The sequence below is a fragment of the Chenopodium album genome, chromosome 26 (assembly GCF_948465745.1).
Source record: "Chenopodium album chromosome 26, dcCheAlbu1.1, whole genome shotgun sequence".
Taxonomy (NCBI): Eukaryota; Viridiplantae; Streptophyta; class Magnoliopsida; order Caryophyllales; family Amaranthaceae; genus Chenopodium; species Chenopodium album.
The window spans coordinates 17,398,931-17,422,702 of NC_137859.1; the positions used below are offsets into that span (position 1 = coordinate 17,398,931).

At 34.7% G+C, this 23,772-nt stretch overlaps 1 protein-coding gene across 3 annotated transcripts; it reads right to left on the bottom strand.

Moving 5' to 3' along the window:
- Positions 1–16,200: 16,200 nt before the first annotated feature.
- Positions 16,201–23,635, bottom strand: LOC145616648 (ycf3-interacting protein 1, chloroplastic-like). Of its 3 annotated transcripts, none has more exons than XR_014107672.1 (7): positions 23,227–23,634; positions 23,089–23,133; positions 19,598–19,711; positions 18,376–18,456; positions 16,887–17,054; positions 16,722–16,788; positions 16,201–16,458 (listed from the first exon to the last, which is right to left on the bottom strand). XR_014107672.1 is itself a non-coding variant. In XM_081671409.1 (7 exons), the coding sequence occupies exons 1-6, from the start codon at positions 23,572–23,574 to the stop codon at positions 16,780–16,782; spliced, it is 765 nt and encodes a 254-aa protein (XP_081527535.1). In that variant the 5' UTR covers positions 23,575–23,634; the 3' UTR covers positions 16,201–16,458; positions 16,740–16,779. The 3 variants fall into 3 exon arrangements, 2 of the variants coding, with proteins under 2 accessions (XP_081527535.1, XP_081527534.1); XM_081671409.1 differs by having other exon boundaries at positions 16,740–16,788; XM_081671408.1 differs by lacking the exon at positions 16,722–16,788 and having other exon boundaries at positions 23,227–23,635.
- Between the last annotated feature and the right edge of the window lie 137 nt (positions 23,636–23,772).

Genomic DNA, 23,772 nt, shown 5'->3' on the forward strand with positions numbered 1-23,772 from the left:
TAACTCATTGATTTGACATGACTCAACTCAAAGCGTTTGACACATGTGTTAGACTCCACTCGATGTGATATGACACAACATGACTCAATGTGCATGACTCGTGTGTGAACTTGACTCGATGTGTACATGACTCAAAAACAAAAATTTTCCGTCATTTTTGTGGAGGGTACCGAATTTCTCCCCAAAAAGAAAGACGCGAAAAAGAATCGAAGTGTTTGATGGTGCATGTTGAATGAGCTTAATCAAGTATATGCATTTGATACTATCCCTCAAGGTGCAAGGATTAATTCCTCCTAAACTATCTTAGTTGACTCAATTATGAAAGTATTTAGGTAACTTAGGCGCGGAGGCTAAGTACTTCATACTTTGATACAATGATGATTATAAGTGATGAGTGATATGACAAACCATGCTTCAACGTTATGTTAAGATTTCATGACAAAAGGTTCCTAATTGGAAGTCTATTTAGTCATGTATCCGTGAAGTGTGTGAAAGTGACACTAAGGTTAGGCTGCAAAGGCTAACGGTGTGGAAAAGTATTATTTGATAAGAGTCAAATAATGATGACTCTTAGGCTAGGTAGGCTAATGATGTAGGGATCAAGCCCCCAAGTCTAGCTCTAAGTAAATAGGGATGAGCATTGGAAATCCCTTGATATGATCATGGTGTAAGTGTGTGAATGTGAAAATGAATGCATTTTAATTATGGCCGCACCTCAATATGAGGTTGCCTACGTATCCCGTTAGGAATCAGGCCAAACGTAGCTCTAGCCGAACCTCGCACAAGTGTGTGTATACCTCAAAAAGGTCTTTTAAGGGTTGTAACGTGGTTAGGCTAAAGGTTAGAGAAGAAGGGGATAAAGGCTCAAGACCCTAAATAAGCCCCCAAGGTGTGCAACCTTGCTTTTGAATCTATGTATTTTTATGCTTGAGGTTTTTTCTCACTTTTGAGCTTTCTTTATTTTTTTTTGTTTATTTTTTGCTCTATCTTTTTTTTGCTTTTGCATTTTTATTTTTATAAGTGTGGGCAATCCCGATCATGTGGTCTATCACTCACTTGGCATTCATGTTTCTCAGGCACGGTACCGAGCACTCGATAAGAAACGCAATCTGAGACATGTTCTTATCAAAGATATTTTTATATCATAGACATTGGAACACTTGCCCTTTTGTACACTTTTATTTATTTATTATTTATTTTTATTCTTTAGAGATCACTCAAGCTTTCATATTTGTAAATTGCATAAGTTACACACCATCCCATCCCAAGGTTAGGTAGATGTGGGTTGAAAAATGAAAGGTCTATCGTTAGACGAGGCTCAAAGTGGTTTATCAAAAAAAGAATTATATATTTAAAGGGTGAAGATGATATGACATGGCTACAAGAGGTGCCTCAAATCATTGGTATACCTTGTGCTTAATTCGACCTTGATTATTTTTTTTTATTTATTTTTTGATATTTTTTTTTTTGTTGAATAATGCAATGGAATGATCATATACAAGAAATTAAAATGCTCATTATATTAAAGGGGAAAAAAATAAAAAACCTATGTAATAAATCTAAGGTAGACAAAGGGTGCCTATGCTAGACTTATGGGGGAAAGGTTTGAAAAAAGAAGAACAAGAAAACATGAAATCTTAGTGAGAAGCTTGCCTTGTATTTTGTCTCATCATTACTTTTTTTATTATTGTCAATCACATGACTCAAATTGATTCAACATGCATAGATGGGAAGAGATCATGAAAGAATGAAGGGAATAATATGTAGAGAAAGTATGTGGAGAGTAGGAAGAAGATGTAGATGGAGAAATATGGAAGAATTAGGAAAAGAATGAACCCCCCAATTCAAATGACGGAAAAACGACTCATGCATGAACCTAAGACATGGTCATGGTGACATGTACAAAGTGTGTGCTAAGACTAATGAGTGTAGGTGACACGTTAACACTTGTGTCATGACCATGTAGCTAGACTATGTGACTAGACTCAAGTAAAGACTAAGTTAAGACTTCACGTATATGCATTAAACTGGACAGGCTGTGGTATTTTAGTCATAACTTTTAATCTGTGACTCTGATTGGGACGAAACCAACGCCAAATTAAAGATAAAACTCGGGGCTACAGATCCATAGGTTGTACGACTCGTGGTTCTTCTTAGAACTCTGGATATGACCAAAACAAGTTGACGTATGTGCAGTATACGGGAATAAAAATCCGGGTTGACTAAAAGGAATTATGACTCGACTTAAGGGAATTTTATTAGTTCAAATTAATTAATTTATTAATTAAAGAAAGTCCTTTAGTCATTGGTTAGTTTATTAGTCTTGAACACAAGTCAAACAAACGGTTAGCGCACATATAATATATACAAGCAAAAGGTACACATAGTTCACATAGTCACAAGATGAGTTTGCAACCTAACCATGGCTCTAGTTCTCTAAACTTCGAGGATATGGGTTAAGTCAAAAAGGTCCATGGTTAAGAATCCACATGCATTGCACACAAGCCTGCCAAGAGGGTTGGAGCGAATGGACAAGATTCCGCGAGTGCGATAGGAGATCGGACTCGACGCCATGGTTGGATGGATTCACAAAACTTACACGTCCCCAAATCTGAGCTTTGCACAAAATAGTGGAATACTCCATTGGGCAGGCGAAGCAGGAACCCCCAGAGGGTTATATCCATATGTAGAACACATATGGGTTTCAGAAAAGTGAGAAAACGACTCAATCAATAAGCAAAATCGAGCCAACAACACTAGAAAAGGTCAAAGCAAGAAGACAGAACCCTGGCTCGGTATTGGAAGAACTTGGCGCCAGACTACAGGGACTGTCGCCGCAAAAAAGCCTCTGTCGCCAAGCGACAGAACTGTCGCCAGGCGACAGAAACTTTTTACGGGCGACAAGCCCTGTTTTCTAGACGCTAGTTCCTACATGCCTTGGCAAGTTTCTGTGTTCTTCGAATTTTCCAGATTTCGTATTATCTTTTCGATTCTAGTCATGAAAGATATTTCCCAAATTTCCTACGTGTAAAATTCCTATGGATTGACTCATGGGGTGCTCCCATGAGGACCTTTTAATGCATATGACAATAATGTTAATCAAATCACGCACATGAAATACTTAGAATTTTTCGAGTCTCATCCGCTCATTCTAAATAATTGCCAAAATTAAATAAATTGCAGGAATATAAATAGAAATCCTCCCCAGTGGAGTCGCCAAAAACTGTAGGGAATATTTCAAGCATTATGATAACCCCAAACTTGAACCCCACTGTGATCATACACTAAAGTACGGTGGCGTTCCAAAGGGAAAGACAAAGAGCTAAAACGAGTCGCCAACAAGTTTTAAGGAACTTGTACCCAAAAGACAATCCAAAAGGACCATCAACTACTCCATAAGGTCTTGAACCAAACAGGGTCCGGGGATGAGGGTACGAATCCAATCTACAAAAGAAAGGACCCGCCCTATAAAATAGGCCTCTACTTTGTTCTGCTCGTATTCATGTGCGCTTTTCGAATAACATACAAACATTATATTAATCCTACCCTGTTTATCTATGTTGGTTGAACATTAATGCACAAATAAATCTATTATTGGCGATCACTTGAATTAAAATCACATTAGCCTAAACCAAATTATTAATTATCTTATTAAGCGTGATTTCAAGTACAAATTCCCTTTAAACCTGCATAAAAGGCGTGATCAAGCAATAACAATAAAAAATAGATCAAGCAACATGACAATAAACAATAATAATAATCATGATAATAGCATGATAAGGCATGATAAAGCTTGATAATAATAGCAAGATCCTAGGCATGATACTAACAAGATTAATAACAAATCCTAGCATGTCACTAAACAATAAAGATCGAAGCTTTAACCTAACATGGTACTAACATGATATCATGATATTAGAAAAGATAAGAGGCACCCTAAACATGATTCTAGAAAGCATAAAATAACATCCTAACATGATACTAGAAAGCATTAAAAGCATCCTAACATGATACTAGGAATTATAAACAATAATAAGCATGCAATCTACATTGTGAAAGAAATAGGGAGTAAGCTAATCTACTTACTTTGAAGCCTCGTACCTCTTTCTAATAACAAAATACACAAGTTAGTAAACTTCAATGAAAATAATAAAACAACAATTAAATAATTAAATTAAAAATCAAATTAAATAAAGTTTTGACTGGTTTTGGACCAAACCCTCAGAAATTATCAACCTTGCACGTCTAGGGCGAAGGCAACTTCGAACTTGGCTAAGAGACTCTAAGTCTAGTGAATGCGGAATGTTGTATGTGAAAAAAGGTAGTTTAAAAAGAGAGAGAGAGTATAAGAATTAAGTAATTCTTAATGAGAGTTGATAGAGAGAATAGAGAGAATTGAGTAAGAATTGATGAGAGATGATGAAGGTTGATGAATAAAAAAGGGGAGATAAGACCTCTATTTATAAGAAAAAAGAGAAGGTCGAAGAATAAGAAAAGAAATCCGAATTCAAATCGAAATAAAACTCGTAGACAGCAGTTTTTGCGAATTTTGTTTTTATCATATCTTTTGATCCAGAAGTCCAAATAAGTCATATAGTATGTCGTTGGAAAGCTCTTGAAGTTTACTTTCTAATGCAATTGGAATCAGATTAAAATCTTTTGTAGATAAAAAGATATGGACGAAATAGTGGAACGGTGTCAGTTTTGGATAGAGTTTCGTATATCTTTCATATCTTTTTCGTTATAGCTCGGATTTATTATTATAATATATCATTGGAAAGATAATTTCAAGATCTATCCAACCATATAAAATTTGGATAAAATATATAAGGCACGAAAATAATATCTGACTATCTTTGAACATGTTTAAATCCGAATAGAATTAGGAAAGTTTTTAAAGAAGGAAAGTTTATATTCAAATCAAATTCTATGATCTTATCTTTTTAAAAAAGGATAATTAATATATTTTAGAAACTTATAAAAGATTCTAATCAATCCTAATTAGTTTAGGAATAGGATTAAACCTTTGGACCCTCCACATGATCATTGGGTCGTAGGTAAAATCCGGTTTGGGCCCAGTTTAGTATTTTGGCCATAACTTCCTCATTATTCATCGGAATTGGGCTTATAATATATCGTTGGAAAGGTCTTTTCAAGCCCCATCCAACTACACTATTATTGGACCCTTATCATGGACCAAAATAAACTGAATTGGACGTTTTCATAAAATAGAAATGGTTTTCGAAAACAGAAAGAAGGATTTTAATAAAAACTAACCGCAACACTTGACTTTTCACACTTTCACCTCATTCGATTATGGTTTGACGCAAAAGGTATTCATCACTGGGTTTGGTTTTGGGGAGACACAAATGGGTGTCTACACCAGTTGAACATAAAAACCCTCCATGTTAGGAATCTGAATTTCATGCTTCTCCATAAATGATGTAACTTCAATAGAAGAATTCACAATTTCATCAAGTCAAGGATAGGACGATATAATTCAAGCACATTCAAGATTGTTTTAAAGTGTGATCCCCATCGAGTGTCACCCGGTCTTTTCAAGCTAAGCTCTTGATTTAAACCAGTTCTTGTTTCAAGTTCACATAATGACAAAGCCTCAACAACACGTTGCTTTTGTTTTTCTCTAAGAAATTCTTTCCTCTTAGGTGAACCACCAACAAAATTCAATAGTAGAGGAAGCACATCAACAAATAACCAATTGCAATATTGTTCTTTTTAGCAACGACAATAACAGTTAATTGTAGCCGGTGAGCAAAACAATGAACACAATATGCTTGTTTAGTTTCTTGAAGGATTAAAGATTTAAGACCATTAATTGAATCTTTCGTATTACTTGCACCATCATATCCTTGACCACGAACATTAGAAAGACTTAAAGAATGCTTCATTAGAATTGATTCAATAGCATCTTTAAGAGTGGCAGAAGTAGTATCAGGAACATGCATAATGCTAAGAAAGCGTTCTTTTACTTCTCCTCTATTATCAACATATCGCAAACAAAGAGCTAATTGTTCCTTATTCGATATATCTGCAGATTCATCAGCCAATATAGAAAAAAATTAAACCATCACCTATTTCTTCATTATTTCTTTTGTTGTCTCCCGAACACATGCATTGATTATTTGCTTTTAAATAGTAGGAGCTATCATTTGACAATTTTGAGGAGCATTTTCCAACACAACATTTTGGACATCAACTCTATCCATTGCATAAAATTTCAAAAGTTCAAGAAAGTTACCCCGATTTAATGAAGTTGTGCTTTCATCATGGCCACGAGCAGGTAGTCCTTGAAGTACAAGCCACTTCAAACACTTCACAGAAGTTTCTAAGCGAATTTTGTATTGCCTTGTGAACTCCTCAGTTTGCTCAGAAAAGTTGGAAATAATATAACCCCTTTGATTTTGGAAATCATAAAGAGCACCCATAGCATGATTGTGAATGCTATTAACACTACCTACATGCTTCCTTAGTGCCTCGGGTTTGCTCCAATTTCTGAACCCCTCACTAACAAAAGCATCGGATTCGACATTGTCACTCTTGAACAAATAGAAAACAAAGCAAAATGCAGCATCCTTTTCAACACTATACTCTAGCCAAGGTCTATTATCTTCAAACCACTTTGGGTTAAATCTACGATTTTTTTGCCCAAAAGGTCTAAAAGGAAAGTCAAAGGTTTCAGGATGACAAGGTGATCTTTAAATGTACTCTCTTCTAACTACATCCCTGTCATCTGGATGAAATTCAATCATTTTTCTCCTTTTTTCCGGATCTTGAGGAAGGTTTGCAACATCAGTTAATGTTATTCTTGCTGGATCAGTGGAAGCATTTGTGCAAGGATTTGAGGTGCCGGCAACATCCTCTGTATCTACTACCTCTTCATGTTCTTGAGAGATGGGCAAATTAGTTGAGGGAGAAGAATTTTGTTTGCTAGGATGATTTTGTGGTGGAGGTGAATTTTGATGATTAGAAGGAGGGATTGGGAAAGAATTTTCTCCACTTTCTCTTTGTGTTCTTTTTGAAAAAAAGCTTGAAATACTTCTTTCTTGTGTTCTTTTCATGATTCTAAAAATATTGCATATACTTTATTAGAGATTTAGAGCAAGTTTTATTGTAAAAAGTTTACAAGTTTACATCAAACAAGTTATAATTCATCAACTGACATAACTTTAATCTAATTAGTCAATGTCAAATTGTCAACAAATTAACAACAATTAACTCAATAGATATCAATCAATCAATCAATCAATCAAAGCCTTAATCCCAAAAGTGGGGTCGGCTAACATGAACCAAATTTGATTATTCCGTGTAGTCATCAACATAAATCTTTCTCCTCCATCCCTTACGATCCAAAACTTCATCCTCACGTAAATCCATGCACTTCATATCCTTCCTCACTCCTTCCAACCAAGTCATCTTTGGTCTCCCTCTTCCTCGTTTAATCCCTCCATGGTCCCACTCTTCCACTCTTCGCACCGGTGCACCCTCGGGTCTCCGTCTTACATGTCCAAACCAACGCAGACGATTTTCCCTTAATTTATCTACAATGCCCGCCACACCTACTTTCTTGCGAATAACCTCATTTCTGATTCTATCTCTTAAAGTGTTTCCACACATCCACCTTAACATGCGCATTTCCGTAACCTCCATCTTTTTAATATGCTCTTTCTTAGAAGCCCAACATTCTGTACCATAGAGCAACACTGGTCTTATGGCAGTCCTGTAGAATTTTCCCTTCAACTTTAAGGGAATGCTGCGGTCGCATAGCACTCCCGTGGCCGCTCTCCATTTAAGCCACCCTGACTTAATCCTGTGGGTCACGTCTTGATCAATGTCACCATTCTTCTGGATGATCGACCCTAGGTACTTAAAACATTCACTCATGGTCAAATCCTTTCCATCCAAACTCACCACTTCATTGCTTGTCCCCCTCTGAGTGCCAAAACGACATACCAAATATTCAGTCTTACTCCGACTTAGCTTAAACCCTCTAGATTCCAACCTTTGCCTCCATTGCTCCAACTTGACATTAACCCCATCCTTAGTCTCATCCACCAAAACGATATCATCTGCGAACAGCATACACCATGGAACCTCATCTTGAATTGGTCTAGTTAATTCGTCTAGAACCGTTGCAAAAAGAAAAGGGCTTAATGCAGACCCTTGATGCAATCCGATTGTAATAGGGAAATCACTTCCTATGATTGTAATAGGGTCTAGTTAATTAACTCAATAGATAAAATAACTTAAATAAGTATGATTGAATCACTTCCTACTTAAAGTAAACAATTAGCAATAAACTAATAGGCTAACAAGTAACAATCAATACCCATCTAAACAATTAGCAACAAACAATTAGCAATAAACAATCATTACCCATCTAAACTCTAAAACAGTAACAAACTATCATGCTAAGTGGCTAACAGCTAACAAATTAAGAAATAAGAATGGTAAAAATGTAGAATTCGTCAAACATTCATTGATTCATACATTATACATAGCAATAATTCAATAAACAATTAGTAAATAGAAAATAACAATTAGTAATTAATAAAGATTGATAACAAATTAACAATTACTTAGGAATACTTACCCTTTTGAAATTCAGATCTAACAGAGTAGCAGCAGGGGAAGACATGAAGTGGGGAACTCCGAACTCAACACCTCACACCTGGACTCGTTGGCTTCGTCTCAGAAGAGTCACAGGACTACCGGCGTCCAGCGGGCGACAGTGACGCAGGTGGGCTGGGTGCGGCTTAAGAACTCAAGAAGGGAATAGGAAGTTAGGGTTTGAAAAGGAAAGAGAAAAGAGAAGAGGAAGCCTTTTTTCCGTGTTTTTTTCTCAAAAAAAATTAATTTTTATGAAGCAATAAAAGGGGAAAAGAAAATAAGGAATACTGCATGCAAGGGCAATTTCGCCAAAAAAAAAGGAGGGCAATTTCAGTAGCTCATTACATCACTTAATTTTAATTAAAACACATAAACCACAATTATACTAATAAAAGTCAATAAAGTAAAAAAAGAATAAAAAAACAACAACAACAACAACAACAACAACAAAATCAACAAATCTTGATGGCAATTATGCAATAACCAACAAAGAAGGAGTTAAATTTGGTCATTTCACAACTCATTTTGTCAAAGACACAAGAAAGTCAACAAAAAGTCAAGAAAATCAACTAAATTCAAGTATTTGATGGCATTTTTGCAATTACCAACATAAAATGAGTAAATTTTGAGCAATACACTATTCCTTTCACTAATTTTTGTCAAAACTCCTAATCTTTCTCAACTTCTCACTTTTACAGGTTGTAGATTAGATCAGATTATATATTACTCCCTCCGTTTTGTTTTTAATGCATCATTTTGAGTTTTGTACTATTCACATACCATGGTTGACTTGATTTTTTCACCTCTATAAAATAAATTAATGTTATTATATAATATCATTAGATTCGTCATAATGTCTAGTTTCATAATATAATTTTGTTATAATTTTTACTAATTGTCAATTAAAGGTATTATTGGTCAAAGTTGCGTCTTGGCAAATGTGTCGGTCAAACTGATGCAAATAAAAGAAAACAGAGGGAATATAAGAAAACTAGTCGAAGACCAGATCATCACTTTATATCTATATGGTTATTGTCAATTTCATGTTTGTAGAAATTATGAAAAATACGCATTGGTTCATTGAAACAAACCAAAGAAGAGCCTACTTAAAACGAGTAATGTGTTTTCTTATACATTCACATACAATTAAAGACATTAGTCAAATCAAACAATTATATCAGTTAGACCAGATTAGAAAACTCTTTGTCGTAAAATAAGTGTTTTACAGGCTATAAAAAATAGAATGAATAATGTATTTGTTTGATAAAAAAGAATTCGAGCGCAACTAGGGTGCACATTATTGTATCGCTGGTACATTCTTTAAGGTTACACACCATTCTCACTCAAAAGAACTTTTGGATGAGAGGTGGAGTCATATAAACTTATGCCCAATAGAAGAAAAATGTGTTTAGCTTAATGTATTTGATGTAATCTTGAAAGCTAATTTCTTCAATCATGATATATATAATGAAGGATGGAATAATCAAGAGTTGAAAAATTAAAAGAGACAAAGCCTTAATTAAACATTAAGGTTAGTTAACAACATCATAAATAAGGAAGTTAAGTGGAGAGTTAAAGGAAAAACAAATAAAAAGATTGGAAGATAAAACATCACCCAGACCCCCACCACCCGATATGGCATGCTTCGCCTTGTCTGCTAGGCATGGAGGAGAAGGCACACTTTTCCCTGCTAGCAATCTGGGTGCTCTCGCGCTCGACATGGAATGCTTGCCTGCCAGGGCATGGAGGGAAAGCCACGGTTTTGCCTTCCTCTTGCAATTTGTTGTGATTATCTTGATTTCCTTCCTTTAATACAAAAAACCCCGCTAAATTAAAGGAAAGGAAGAAAAGCCAACAAAGAGATGAGGAACAACATATTGGGCATTAGAGGAGATATAAGTACATAATATTAAGATATTTTAAGAGTAATGAAATCTAGTGCTTAGTGGTATGAGGCAATGAACTACAAGTCTAAAGGTGGAAAAACTTTGAAACCCTTAAACTCTTGGTCAAGGAGTGGATCGGATGAACCTTGAAACTTCTAGATTTAGTGCATGACCCACACAACCCATACATCACTCCAAAATTTATATTAACTCCACAAAGAGATATGCTCTTTTATAGCCAGCAAGCATATTCATCTTAGGTCTAGTGGAGACTCTAGGAAATCCGCCTAAGTTAGCCATAGAAGATGACTAGTCCTTACAACCACATAGGTGAATCACAAGCACTTCTCAATAGCACTTCTCACAAGGTACTACCCAAACTCTTGTACCATCTCATAGGTAAAAGTTCCAACACAAACTTGAACTTCAACTTACGTTTCTTATCTTCAACATGGAACTCCCCAACCAATTCACTTAAGTCACCACTTAGAAGGATCAATAAAACTTCAACCACTAGAGGAAAACTTATCATCAAGGACAATGATCCAAATTATTTAAGTCATCGACCTACATTGTTCCATTAAGAAAGACAAAGTAGCCTTCACTAACAAGTTTAGCCTTAAATACTTCCAACAAAACTTGGTTAAATGACCTCGAAAACCTTTAGAAGAACTATTAATTTAAGAAGCACATTTCTTAGAAAGTTGTAAAGCTCTAAGTATGTTAGAATAGTTCCAACTTATTCTCGATTAGTGGTTTCTTTCAAGGTAACCGTTCACTCACGTAATTCATTAAGTTAAAAAAAATACTCTCTTAACATCAAGACGTACAAACAAATAGTTAGTCACTTTCATGATTTGCATCAAAGAGAAGAGAAACTAAAATGGATGCCTATTATTCCTCTTATATTCAAATTAAATGTTCATTTAATGAACAAAATAAATACATTATAAGATAGGAATATAGCAATCAAGAGACATGATAATTACAAAAACCATCATCGTCATTGTCGCCTCTTCAACCATGTTTCTAGTACGTAGAGTTTTCTCTTTCCACTTTTTTTCTTTTATAGAAGTTTTCTCTTCTCCTATAATTTGGGAACAATATATTTGTCACATTTTCCTGAAAGTTTCTAGCTACAGCCCATTTAATTGACAAGATATTTTAATTAAAAAAAATTAAGAGGCACATATAAGTAACAACATTGTTTAACAATTTAAAAGCCATTTAATTTTATAAAAAAAAGCTTGAAAGGGCCAAGTTGGGATGGACCCAACCATGGACCTGACCAGCCCGTTTCAGATTTATCTCAACCCTTGCCTAATCTGGCCTGTAAGCCCGACTCGACCTAGATCCGGCCCATTGAACATGTCTAAAATTTAGTGTGTGGATCGTATAATGTATCAATTTTGTTATCATATAGTGTAAGGATTTGATTTGAAAATTATGAAATATATACTAGAAATGAGATGAGATAAATATAAAGAATAACTAGTGTGTGGCTCGGGCGATGCCCCGAGTTGCTAGTTTGTAATTAATGTTTGATTATTTTTGCTTAATGTATTGGTAATTATCTTCAAAATGTAATATTTTGAATAAAGATTTGTATTAGGAGAACCGTATTCAATATTTGTAACAAAATTTAATATAAGTTGTTAAATTATCTTATGATATGTAACAAATAATACAATTAAGGACTAATCATCTTATCCAAGTTAACTATTATTTTGTTGGATAAATACACACAGTATATGCTTAGCTAAGGTGGTAAGACTTGTATCGTACTACGGTCTCAAGTTCAAGTCATGATGTAAGCATTTTTTAAATGTCGAATCTAATTCTTGTTGTGGAGATGACATGACATATTTATAGTGTTTAAATACATGACACGTGGCATATATTGATGACATGACACGTTAATAGAGCTTAAAAGGTTGACACGTGACACATATTCTGTTTTAAGAACGCTTTTTAATATATAAGTATAGATAAGGTTGAGTACAAGTTAAATAAGTTTTTTTTATCAGATGTAAAAACTGACATGTTACTAGTTTTCCCAGCGGTAAGGGTGAAGTTAGGGCTAGAGTTTTCCTCCCTTTATTTAAAGTTCAATTCGGGTGAGGTGGTTCTGCTTGCGTTGGCCTTTGACGGTTGGTCACTATGGTTGGTTTTGAAATTAGTGATAAGGTATTCTTGTAATCTTCTTCTAGTTCTCACCAGTTGTTTTGTGAGATTTCTTGTTTTCTCGACTTAAGTTGGTAGCTTTTAGTTTGTTGTTCTTATTTGACTTGCTCTAATATCTTGCCCTAGGAGAGTTTGTTCTGCTGGTTGCTCGGTTATTTTGGTCTTGATTTGGAATTTTTTATGGTAGCCCAAGTTCTGGGGGGTTGAAAAGTTGTTGTGTTGGAGTTTGATTGTTCGGTTTTGCCCTTTGTTTTAGGGTAGCAAGGTTAAGTAAAATATTGCTTGGTTTGATGGTGCTTCTGGTTGTCTTCTAGGAGCAACTATAGTTAGTGCACGGGGAATGTTTACCATGTATTTGAAGTTTGCAAGAGGGGGGGTTTTATTGAGGGAAAAGATGTTTCTGCATCTCATGTTGTGTCTTGGATATGGGATGATTTAGATTTCCTTTCAGTTGTTTTCATCTCTTTATTAGTCTTTGTGATGACAAAGTCAGTCATCGCTGTTAATCTCCAATCTTTAATATTTGGGGTGAGCAAAGTCCTCCAATCTCTTGCTCTCTTTGTTAGTAGCAGAAAGAGAAACAACATTTAATTTGGGTGTACGATTTAGGTAAGCACAGATCAGATATCCGATCTGAAAACTAGTTTCGAATTGGATATCCGTATCTGAAAATTCTAATATCTAATATCCGTATCCGATCCGTAAATGTTCGGATATCCAAAATTTTCGGATCAGATAGCTCGGATATCTAATCTCCGACCTTTTTAATTATATTATATTATATTATATTACTCATAAAAATTTAAAAAAATAAATTAAATCTGCAACAATTCTCTATTGCAACTATTCAAAAAAAAAACATTGCAACTAGATAAAACTACAGCAACCAGAACAAGAAAAAGATTTAATATACTAGAAATTTTTTAAAAAAAAAAACAAAAAAAATTTTACAAATTATAAAACAGGTAAATTCAAGTTTATCTCTAAGATAATTTGTGAATATATCTCCTCTCACAAGTTATTCATTTTCTTTTATTATTTAAATGATAAAATGAAAATAATAAGTGGCATAAAAATCAATGCATAAAGTTGTGAGGGAAGATAAACTGAAATGTTAATCTTCGAGATTAACTGGGGCTCCCTCTTATAATTTTTTTTTTTTTTACAGAAATCTAAATACAAAACGAAGAAATAGTAGTTGTCGTTGAAATGAAGTTGAGAATAGGGTCATCGTCGGTGTTGCAGGTTGGAAGCTCGAGGAATCAAACGCCCGTGCGGTCGCGGTGATACTTCGGTTGTTGATGATGATGGTCGATGGTTGGAGGATCGGTTTGGGTATTTGGGTTAATGGGCTTCTTGGGGTATTGGACTTCTAGGGTATTTAGTGCTGATTTAGATGTGTTTTTGAATTTCGAATCGGATTTCCGATCCGATATCCGATATTCAACCTTTTTTTTTCCGGACAGTTATCCTAAATTTTCGAATCGGATGCGGATCAGATTATCAGATAGTTTTGCTCAGCCCTAGTGTATGGTTTCTCATGTTAGAGTCATAAAAAACGATGACTTTATTAGGTTTGTTCCTAGATTCCTAGGAAGTAGCGAAATGTTGTCTAGGTTTATTTCGTCAAAAGGATGCTTTCATCTTTCGGTCGTGTCAACTCTCAACTTCAAGAACTTGCATTTGTTGTTTTGCAAGTTTCAGCTCCCTTCCCTAATATCAACCCGCAACCATTGTCCATTTCAAGTTTTTCGGCAAAGGTTGTTGCAACTATCGGTCATGATAAGGATATGGTAAATTTATCTTGGTTTTCCAAGTAATAGGTACGAAGCAAGACATTGTTTGAGTTCTCAGTCACTTCAGTTGTCCTCCAATAGTGGTCTTTATTGCAAGCCGTGTTTATGGGATGGAATAAGCGTCTTGCCTCAGCTACAGTTAATTGTTTGGCATCATTTTTGGTTTTCAGTTTCCTGTTTTTTTTAAAACTAAAAACCAAAAACAGGAAACAAAAAAAAGGTGTTTTCACTTTTTTGTTGTCAGTTTTCAAAATTATTATGATTTTAATAAGTCTAAATATTTTTTGATCCATTATGTAACATATGTAATATACTTTTGAAAAACAAAAAACCAAAAAACAGAAAACCACAGCAATGCCAAACGGACCCTAAGCTTTTCGTTTTGTTGTTTATGTATGTGATTCGATGTAGTTGGTTGTATTGTAGTTTTGTTTAGCTCTTGTAGGTTGTAATTTCTGCCTTTCGTTATACGTACTCATTGTAAAAAAAAAAAAAAAAAAGTTAAATATGTTTTGTGCGATAATAATAAGGTTACTTATGAAATACATTCGTTTGGAAATGTAGAAGAAGCGTTTAATAGCTTTAGCTTCCACCATATCAAAGGGGTGAATTGTTTGGTGAAAAGTAAGCTGAGGAGATGTTTGAACTTAAGTAAGTTTAAACATAAGACCAACACTACAAAGAAACCAATGAAGTTGCATTTCAACATAACTAGTTTATTGAAACGTTAGATTACTGGTTTATTCAAATCGTTAAATTTACAAAATTTTCAATTTTCATTTTAAATAGATGGGTAGTAAGACAATCTAACCATTTTTAACAAGCTGATTTATACTTAGGTTGAGCAGCTTACATTGGCCGTCCAAACGTTGAAATTAACCTTGGCATACTTAAGGGTTTGACGCCTTATTTAAGTCGTTTAACCATTAAAATTAAGTTTTTTTAACATTCTAGGTTGGCAGCTTAATCAGGTTGTCCAACCTATAAGATGGGCGCACCCCAATTTATTATATTGAGAAACAAAATTGGTATCTCTAGTGGCATTGTTGAAATTTTGAGCCTTGGTAATCGAGAAGTAATAATTTTTTATTTATCCTAGTGTGGTGACTAAACATGTGTAGAAGCCTGATGAGCTGTAACATTAAGCTAACGTCTTCTATTAACATCTTACTAGTCGTTAAGATCTAAGCTTACCCTGTCAATTCTTTTATTGGATAGTCGATTTCTTTCTTACCCTGTAGCAGTCGCTTTGAAGGCGACCTTCAGACGATCTTCTTTGTGGTTTCTAGGACAATTTTCTTCAATGATATCTTCTTCATTAAGGAAAGGGGAGAGATCACCAAAGGTGGCATGTACTCCAAAATCTCTAAGTGGCTTGAGCTTGTAGGCATTCAACCCATATTTATCCACAATATCAAGTGGACCTTTGGCCCTTAGCATGAGTTTGTTCTTTCTTTTAATTAGACCTCTCCTTCCAAAGATGGAGCCAGCCAAGATCTCCCGCATTGAATTCCCTCATCTTCTTGAACTTGTTAGCCTTTGTTGCACCAACAAAATATATTATATTAATTATCCAAGCACGACTCAAGAATCACATAGCATAAAACGTATTTAGGCTTTGTTGGCATCTATTTAGGGGCGCTCCAGTACCAATAACTCAATGAGCGGAGGATGATCTTAGGCTCTTCGCAATCAAAAGCAAGTGGTAGAATGAACGAAAGAGACAGTATTAATTTCAACAGAGGAGTATTATAAGAATTTTAGAAAAGGAAGGGAGTAAGCAGAAGAGTTAGCTTTTCCAATATAGCAGTAAGCCTGTAACTGGTTACACGGATCACGATACTTTTAATCTATGGAGAAAGGCATGAACGTATCTACTGAAGGGAGTTGTAAAATAATATCAAAACAACTGAAATTCCGATTATGACCGGAAAGGCTGAGACGAGGTATAATGCTCCATATCCCTGAAATCAAATAAACCATTTTGTTAGGACACATATAGCTTCTGAAGAGGCATATCATCGATCCGAGTATGCTAAGGAAACCTATTAATGCATTTTGTTTGATGATTTAAGCATTTTTTTGAGCTGGGATTTGTGGATGATGAGAATTATAACTCAACTACTTATTTTCTTTTCTATCCAAAGTTTAGGCGTCCAGTTCAAAACTGTGAAATGAATATCCTAGTATTCTATCAGCAGCAAAAAATCTTTCATTTTATATTTACCCAGATCAACATTCTCACCGCTTTTTTCTTGGTCTAGAGCTATATCATTGCATGGAGCTCAGCTACCCTAGAAAACCAACCATTTAAAAAATACAGGCATCAAATAATGAGAAAAGATGAGAAACTGGTTAAAGCATTCTCAATGAAGATAGAACATAAACTTACTAAAACTGGAGGTACATCAGTATCATCAGGGTTTTCAGCTGTCTCAATCTCAGCTGCTGAATCCCAGTCCATGTTCAGCCTCTTCGCAGCGATTACAGGATCTATACCTGTATCAGTTGCTTTTGCATAGAGGGATTTGTTCTTCGTCGTTTTCTTAGAAGGTTCAGCCTATCATAAAAAAGAGCAATAAATAACCTTGATGAGAGAGCTGATGCCATTAATGGATCAATTGACTCAAAAAAACATATTTAAACCATGATTAAGAACAATGGGTGAGTTCCAGTGTCTGAATTCATTAAACACATTTGGCTAAAACAAAAATATAGCAATAAGCCATGGCTGTCAATGACTCCTTATGATCTAGATTGATAGATACGGAACCAAAGTACTCAATTATCTAATGAAGTCCATTTGCTCCAATCTCTAATGACCTACAACTCCCCACCAAGTGCTGCAGAGAGAAGGTTTGGACTACAGACAAGTTGATCATAGGTCCCCTTCGATCATTTATCCTACAAAATATTAGGGTAGGTCCATAGAGGAGGTGTGCAGGCCAAACCTTCTCTCTGCAGCATAAATCCATTGCTTTCCACAGAGATGAGGATTTTGTGGAGATAAGATCTAAAGATTACAGCAAGTTCTTGCAGAGAGAAGGTTTGGCAAGATGAATAAGGTATGCTAGCCTTAAGCAGGAGGCAAGATGAATGTGACACATTGATAATTTGTTGTGATCTCAAACTTGAAATAGAAGACAAATTGAAGGGAAAATTGAGAATAAAACAAATGAGACGATCCCTCATTTGCTATGATTTATTCAACAAAATAACTATTTCTCTCTAAAGTAGCTTGACCATCATGATTCTCTAGGGTTAAGCAAATTCTCTAAACTATCCAGCTTACCAAATTCAGATTATGAAAACCTTGACCATCATATTTCTCTAATGTTAAGCAAGGTAATTCTCCGATATCAGAGGGTCAAAATTCAGCCATGGAAACATCATTATATTAAAATACTTTCTTTTCTTTAATAATTTAAGTACAGCAAATGGAAAAAAATAAATAAAATAAAAAAGCTTTGCCCGTGATCTTGTTATTCTTGAAGATAAGTATATACTGAAGATAATAATGCAACTATATCATGAACTATCTTGTTTCATCTATGCCTCAATGTAAACTTCCTACCTCAATGTGAAAGGTTTTACGTAACATGTCAACATTGACACTTCAGGAGGGACTACTAATTATTCGGATTTGAGAAGATATAAAATTGCAGCTCATCCAATCTTGTCTAAATAATAAAAAAGCTAACATCATCATTTTGTACGTGAGAAGCATACAACTACAGATAAACAGTTCATATCAAACTCATATGGAGCAAAACAAAAGTTATATATAAATCTAAAACCAGCAATTTTAAATTTAAGTAATAAACATTGAAAATAGTTCAATAAAAATACTGTCTAAAGTTAAAATGCTAAATTAACAAAACCTCCAAATTTGGCCAGCTAGTCATCTCCTCTGCAAGCATACGCAGGGCAGCACGATCTCGTGGAATTTTTCCATCATTTACCTGAATAGATATGATACAAACAATAAAGTTGTTTCATGTTTAAAAGTAACAGCTAACACAGAAGTTAATCGTGTGGTAACATCTGATTTCAAATTTTATTGAAATATGGAGCAAATAAATTACACCATATAAATGACCTTGATTGACAAAAGAAAAAAGAAAAAAGAAAAAAAAAAAAAAAAAAAAACAAAAAAAAAAACAAAAACAAAAACAAAAACAAAAACAAAAAAATTCCAGTACATGGCTATATTCCAAACATTCCTAGACTTTCAATTCTCTCCTCAGAATTTGGGCACATGTTATTAGTTTCAGTCTGACCATATATTTTATCATGTCATTTTTTTCGCTGGATCAATCAGATGCTTAAAAACCATCACAGCAAGCCTATTGAATCTGGATTTGTAACACATATTAATTCTAAATTCACAAAACAAAATCAACAGTAAATTATTATGATAATTATGTTTGGGACCAAGATCATGTGGTTAGTGTCATTGTGTCACAGAAATGACATTTCACAGGTGTTACATAGCATTTCGCTCCTACACAGGCATGAATTGACAAATTCAAAAATTGTATTTAAAAAAAAAAAATGGTAATATAATTTTACGTACATGATCTTCACATAATACTTAAAGTTGCTCAAGGGCTCAGTCTTTAAAATGGAACATAGTGGCCTAGTTTGATATAATTAACATGCATATGCATCATAGGCTCACCTAATCCATATCTATATCAACCCAACTGTGTATGCATTTCAACCTGCACTCTTCACCAGGCCACCCTTTGTATCAATGACCCCCCAACTCTATAACCTCATACCCAATTATGTGTATGAATACCCCCCCCCCCTTCTTATAAATTAATTAAATTAAATCTGCATGCCCCACCAAGAAAAATAGTAAAGCTTCGTGGCTATATGCATTTATGAAAATGAGAAGGTAAGATATATTAGTAGCTTTAATAGTTAAAAATAGTTTGAGATAAACAATCTAAAGCAGAACAACGAAGGGCATCCTGAATCTTATCATCAGAAAACACAAGTTCAGAATTCTCGAATGAATCAACATAGGCATGTAGCTACACTTTGATCGCAGAGAAATCATTAATACACCAAGATAGGTGAAAAATATACACTCACTTCTTCTAAAGCAGCAACTAAATCCTCCCTTGTTGGTCCATCAGAATCATCAATTCCAATCAACCTTCGTCTCTCAACTTCTCTGGGGTCCTCAATCATAATAGTCAGCTTGACCTACAAAATTAGACAAAGTAAACTCTGATTAAAACATGGCATTCATGTCATGAAGTTTAGAATAATGGCCTAAACATAGCTTCAACAAATTGGCATTAAAAAGAAATACATCAGCAGCAATAAGTTCCACGCATGTACACATTATCATGGCATACATAATACCCTTACTTCGCTAAAATGACAATGTGTATGCTAAAGATAAAAGAGGTATAAATCATAAAGGATAACAAGAAAATGAAATGTGAGTAATTGGGGATATACTCTCCAAAATTCTGGCCTCCTATGCTATAAAAAGCTTAAACTTACATGACCATATCACCATCAACCAAATTACCATGCTGCTGATAATTGACTTGCTTCACACAGGGACTGACTTAGTAATTAACTTTGGAGGTTTGGGAAATTATACATGATGGAAGCAAAAAAGTTATACTTTATAAAGTGATCCTTAAGTACTGTTAGTGCCCTCATTATATTTAACCTTACCTTAATCATAAAGTTACTAATATACCCCTAGTTAAAATCCGTGTTGACTAATTTTTATCTACACCCTAACCACCCACAGAGCACAATCCTTGATTAGCTCACTGACCTAACTTTTTTTTAATATTATTTTTTTTAAGACACTGTGCAACCTTAAGCACCCAGCCATTGGAAACTATCACTTGACACCAAAAACCACCATGCAATCACCTCCAAAGTTTTCTTGTCTCGGGCGCAGCCAGGTTGTTTTTCACCCAAAATCTAAGGAAATTGTTATACAGAAGAAACGCAAACATGTGGGATTGGGTGGTGCTTTAGTGGCATAAGTGGTATTTGGTTAGCAGTTTTGCAACTTAGGTTGTGGTTTTGATGGTGAGGCTAGGATTTCGAAGCTTAGGCATTTGTTTCACTGGATTCAAGGTAATTGTTTGGTGGTTTCAATTCGAAGCTTATGTAGTGATTTTAGGTAGTCTGCATGGTGGTTGTTGCTCTTATTAGTGGGTTGGTAGTGGTAAAAATTTGGTATAGATGGGAAAATCAATTGATGTGAATCAAGAGGGAAATTCTTTCTAAGAGCCAAATACATTGATTTTAAGTCCAATTGGGTTTGATATTGGAGGGAAAGATCATAGTTGGTTAACTTGCTAAATGTGGAAAGAAGAAATCTTGATTTACAAGGAAGCATTTGTTTTTCAGTGTAATTATTCCTCCTAGGTCTGGAGTCTGGTGCTGCAGACTTTGAGTTTTATAGAAGACCTGATTCTTTTACCAGGGAGCTTGATTGGGCCATCAAATGTGGCAAAAAACATACTGTCAAGCATAAGCTTTTTCTGATGTTCTTTGCAGAATGCATTTATGCAATTTTGCTTCACGAGAATTATCTCATTTTCAACTAGAAATGCAGGACTCTTTTGTGTTATTCCATGAATTTAGCTTTAAGGTAGCTTGTAGGTGTTCTGCTGTAACTAGGGCTTGTTTGCTTTCTCGGTGTGTTAGGTTTATTCTGAGGCGATTTGTGCCAGTTGATTGGTTTTGTTTATTCCTTTGTAGCTTCCTTTGATAATTAATAAAAGTATCTTTAATTGCCAAACAGAAAAAGATCAAATATGAATAAGATTGCATATAGTATTCATGGCATAGAGAGAAAAAATAAGGAATTCTTAGTAAGGCCTAACAAATACATTTAGAATACCATTACTCAAAAAAATACATTGATTTATTATACCATAGTACTTTCAAGTGCAAAAATGTAATAAGTTGTTTCCATTATGCATTGTTTGATATGATGGGTGAGTTAACATACTCAATTTCCTAAAGGTAACCCTTTTCACCCATATATAACCTTTCTAACCCTATGATTCCAAAAATTCACCCTCTGCAATCCCCAATATAATATGAGGAAGCCCGAGTTAATCTCTGGGATGAACAAAATTTGTTTATCACATGGTACTTGGTAAATAAATCAACAACTTTATCTAGTCATCATCACTGTGGGACCCGCTTTTATTGAAAAAGTTGTTGACTTATTTACAAAAATGTCATGTGATTAACAAATTTTGTGTATCTCATTGATTAACTTGTATTTACCCATATAATAAAAGGGTTTCATTTTTCAATAAGACTAGATTGATAAACAATATAAGCATAATGATGATTAGACAATATGATGCTACTTTGATGAAATTTATATATCTTGATCTCGAATGAATAAAAAAATTCATATATTATACTATATTTTTATATTTCTTGGACAAATTTGGCCGTAAGTAGTGCTATGTTACTTAAAAACATATATGAGTGTCTTATGAATAATATATATCCAAAGATATTCATTGATCAACTTGTTTGAAGTCTTAACTTTCCCTGTGACCCTGTATTCATTTAAGTCAAGGGAAATGGCCTGTATTTTATTAGTGATGTAATTCGAAATGTTTAGTATTGTGATTTGTCACTTCAAATTCAAATTCAAATTTCTCACTTCAAATTCAAATCCAAATTTGGCTTCTAAAAAAAAAGGTTTAAGGTGTGTCACTTCAAATTCATCTCTATATACAGACTCCATAAGACTATTGCAAACAACCCCTTTGAGTCTTTGACCACCCCTTTTACCGCCGTATTAGCCATATTGTAAATCTAATATGAGAAAAATCCACCAGGCTGCAACAACAGCCCAATTTACAAACAACCCCATAACACAAAAGAGGAAGACTAGGGAAATTGTGTGTGAACAATTTGTATCATTTTCTAAAAGCTTCCACAATTTGCATCCAATAAGGGTCTGTTCTGTGTTCTGATTAGCTGAGCTGAACTGAATTGAATATTTTATGAGAGAAGAAAATTAAGATAAGAACTGAACTAAACTTATTGGAGCTGAGTTGAGCTGAAACTGAAGAGAATTGGCCCTAAGTCAACATGCAAGATTAACTAGCTGCCTAAAGACCAAATAAATTGAGCTCAACAAAATTTGAGCCTCACAAACCCAATAAAGCCACATTGTACTCCCTACTCTTTACCTTCCTTTTTTTTCTCGGACATCCGTCCTTTCCCTTCCACTTTGAATTTCACTTTGTATTCCCTTACTTTTCTAGTAAGGAATCAAACAAAGAAAAACTCTTGTGGTTTACATCCATGTAAAACAATATCCACCTAACATGTTTACCCCAAATCAAATAAAGCCTTCATGGAACATTAACTTCTTTTTTCCCCAAAATTCCATATACTTACTACTTCCTATATGATCAATCAAGTTAATTTCACTAAAAAATACAGGATTTTATGCATTAAAATTGCGGGTTAATCTTTAATTTAAGAAGAATTGAATCAAAAACATAGAAATTCCAAGAGTGGGTGCATCACTAATGGTAAGAAATTAAGCAAAATTATAAATTATGTACCTCTCCAAAAAGCATGTCCCTGTTTTTCCTGAGAAGCTCCAAAACCTAAACAAGAATCATCCAATAAAATCAAAATTCATAACCCAATAAAATCAAACATTAAGACATACTAGAAAGAAACAAAGAAGATAGAATTACTTTTTTAATTTGGCCAATGTATTCGAGATCCTCAGGAGTGGGTTCGGGTTCTACATCGTCTTCGTCATCCTCGAAAGCGGTAGTGGTAGCCGGAATAGCCGAGTCATCCATACCAACACCAACACGGCCGTGCTGAATTGAACGACGGTGGTTGACATGGTTGAGGGAAATGGAGAGAATGGTGTTGGTGGTGCTGCTGCGTTTGAACAGGAGTGAGGTGGTGGTGCTACGGCAATTGTAGTGGTGAGATAAAATTGAAGAAAGTCTAGTTGAACAAGTTGAAGATGAAGAAGATGATGATGATGATGATGCTGTTGCTAATGGCAGTTGTAACTGTTGGGTTCCCATTCTCTCTCTAAGCTTATCTAGTCTGTTTTTGGTTAGGATGATCAGATTAATGTTTTTTTTTTTAAAAAAATAATTTACTAGGTGAATTTGGAACAATGCATTGTCATATGTGGACACGTGGTCATGAGGATTCTTGTAGTTGTAGCTGAATTCTTAAATTTTCATTATTAGAGTAGACCCGTGCAAAATGCATGGATA